Consider the following 1,619-nt stretch of genomic DNA (forward strand, 5'->3'; position numbering starts at 1 on the left):
GGGTTTTTTTTTTTTTTTTTTGTTCTATGTTGTACACGATTCAGAGACCCATTTCCACCCAGAGCAGCATTTAAATTAGTCAATGTCCTCACCTGCCTGCTAAAACAACTGGCAAAAGGCTGAGAGCACTGAGACATTTACTGTGTGATGCTGAATGCTGCTCCTAATAAGCTACAATCCATCTATATCTGTCATTCTACCATTTTCACATGCAACATACTTCTGTCTAGTATACATCACTGTAATTATTGTGTTGTTTATCTGCAGATCTCAACCTTTGTAAATTATAATACAAACTTAAATTAAAGATATGTCTATTATAATATATATTATTATATATGATTATTAATAATATATTAGCAACATATTATTAATATTTTATAATTTATATATGCTGATGATGGTGATTATACTAGATATGTTAATATTTATTATTAGAAATGGTATAAATATGCAAATTGCAAAGCATACAAAATGTTAGTTTACATTTTGGACTATATGTTGGTTTTATCATTTTAATTGTTAAATTAATAATAATACATTTGTGCTGCAAAATTATTATTGTTCTTATATTTATTACATATTAATATACTATATATGTCAATGTATTTATTAATATGCAAAATGCAAAAAAAAGTGGTGAAAATGTCTTATAATTATTAAAAAAACATTATTATTATTATTGTTATTATTAATGTTCATATATTAACTATCATTTGTTATAATTAATTATTTTTTTTGCAAGTTTGCTTTGACCTCTGGTTAAGAACCACTAATCTAAAGAGAATGTGAAATTGCACACATTGTATTTTTATTCTTGTAATTAGCTTTGCCTTTCCAGCAGTGTTATCAGCCCTCTTCCCAACACACACACACACACACACACACACACAGTTTGGTCAGCTATCCTTGTGGGGACTCCATAGGCGTAATGGTTTTTCTACTGTACAGACCGTATATTCTATTGCCCTAGTATAGCAGCCTAGACACATTCAGACTCCGCCATCAGACTGCACTTCCCTCATCCTCACTCTCTCCTCATCCCTCCATTCATCCTTCTCCCGACCAATTCCAGTAATCTCGGACTCTTTCCCCCTTGTCACTCCCCCTCAGTCTATCTCTCCTCTTTCCATCTCTTTGATTGACTTTGGCAAAGTTTAAAGCATGGGCTGTGGGAATTCCACTTCTGCCAGCACAGCTGCAGGTAAGTGTGCTGCTTTTCTACCTTTACGTCTGTGTGCACAAGTGTGTGAGTCTCTTTGTTGCTGTGTGTGGGCTCTGTAAACAAGCCCATGTCTGCTCATGTGAGTTTAGCCATCCAGTCATCTTTCTCTCCTCCACTAACCACTGGCTGCTGGCCAGATGCTCTCATGTTGTGAATGGGAGTTCTGAGTGTCTGTCAGGACTGAATCATTCACACATCTAGATTCACTCAACCCCGTCCTGGTGGATGAGCGTGTGTGTGTGTGTGTGTGTGTGTGTGTGTGTGAACGTTCTGTCCTCAGTCATTCTTCAGAAATCAGCAGAGTTAGACGGCAATCTGAACAGCGCTTTAGTATGAGTCATCTCACATGGGTACACTCACACACACACACACACACACACACACACACACACAC

General features: G+C 36.4%; 1 protein-coding gene across 1 annotated transcript in view; it reads left to right on the plus strand.

Moving 5' to 3' along the window:
• The first annotated feature begins 1,024 nt into the window (after positions 1–1,024).
• The window catches only part of LOC107729835 (overexpressed in colon carcinoma 1 protein homolog), an 8,774-nt gene continuing 8,179 nt past the window's right edge, over positions 1,025–1,619 (plus strand). The window contains exon 1 of the mRNA XM_016540541.1: positions 1,025–1,204. Within this exon, the coding sequence (XP_016396027.1) occupies positions 1,165–1,204 (40 nt within the window). The 5' untranslated portion in view covers positions 1,025–1,164. The remainder of the gene's footprint in view (positions 1,205–1,619) is intronic.

This window comes from Sinocyclocheilus rhinocerous, unplaced genomic scaffold, assembly GCF_001515625.1.
Source record: "Sinocyclocheilus rhinocerous isolate Xijiao unplaced genomic scaffold, SAMN03320098_v1.1 scaffold848, whole genome shotgun sequence".
In the NCBI taxonomy this organism is placed as follows: Eukaryota; Metazoa; Chordata; class Actinopteri; order Cypriniformes; family Cyprinidae; genus Sinocyclocheilus; species Sinocyclocheilus rhinocerous.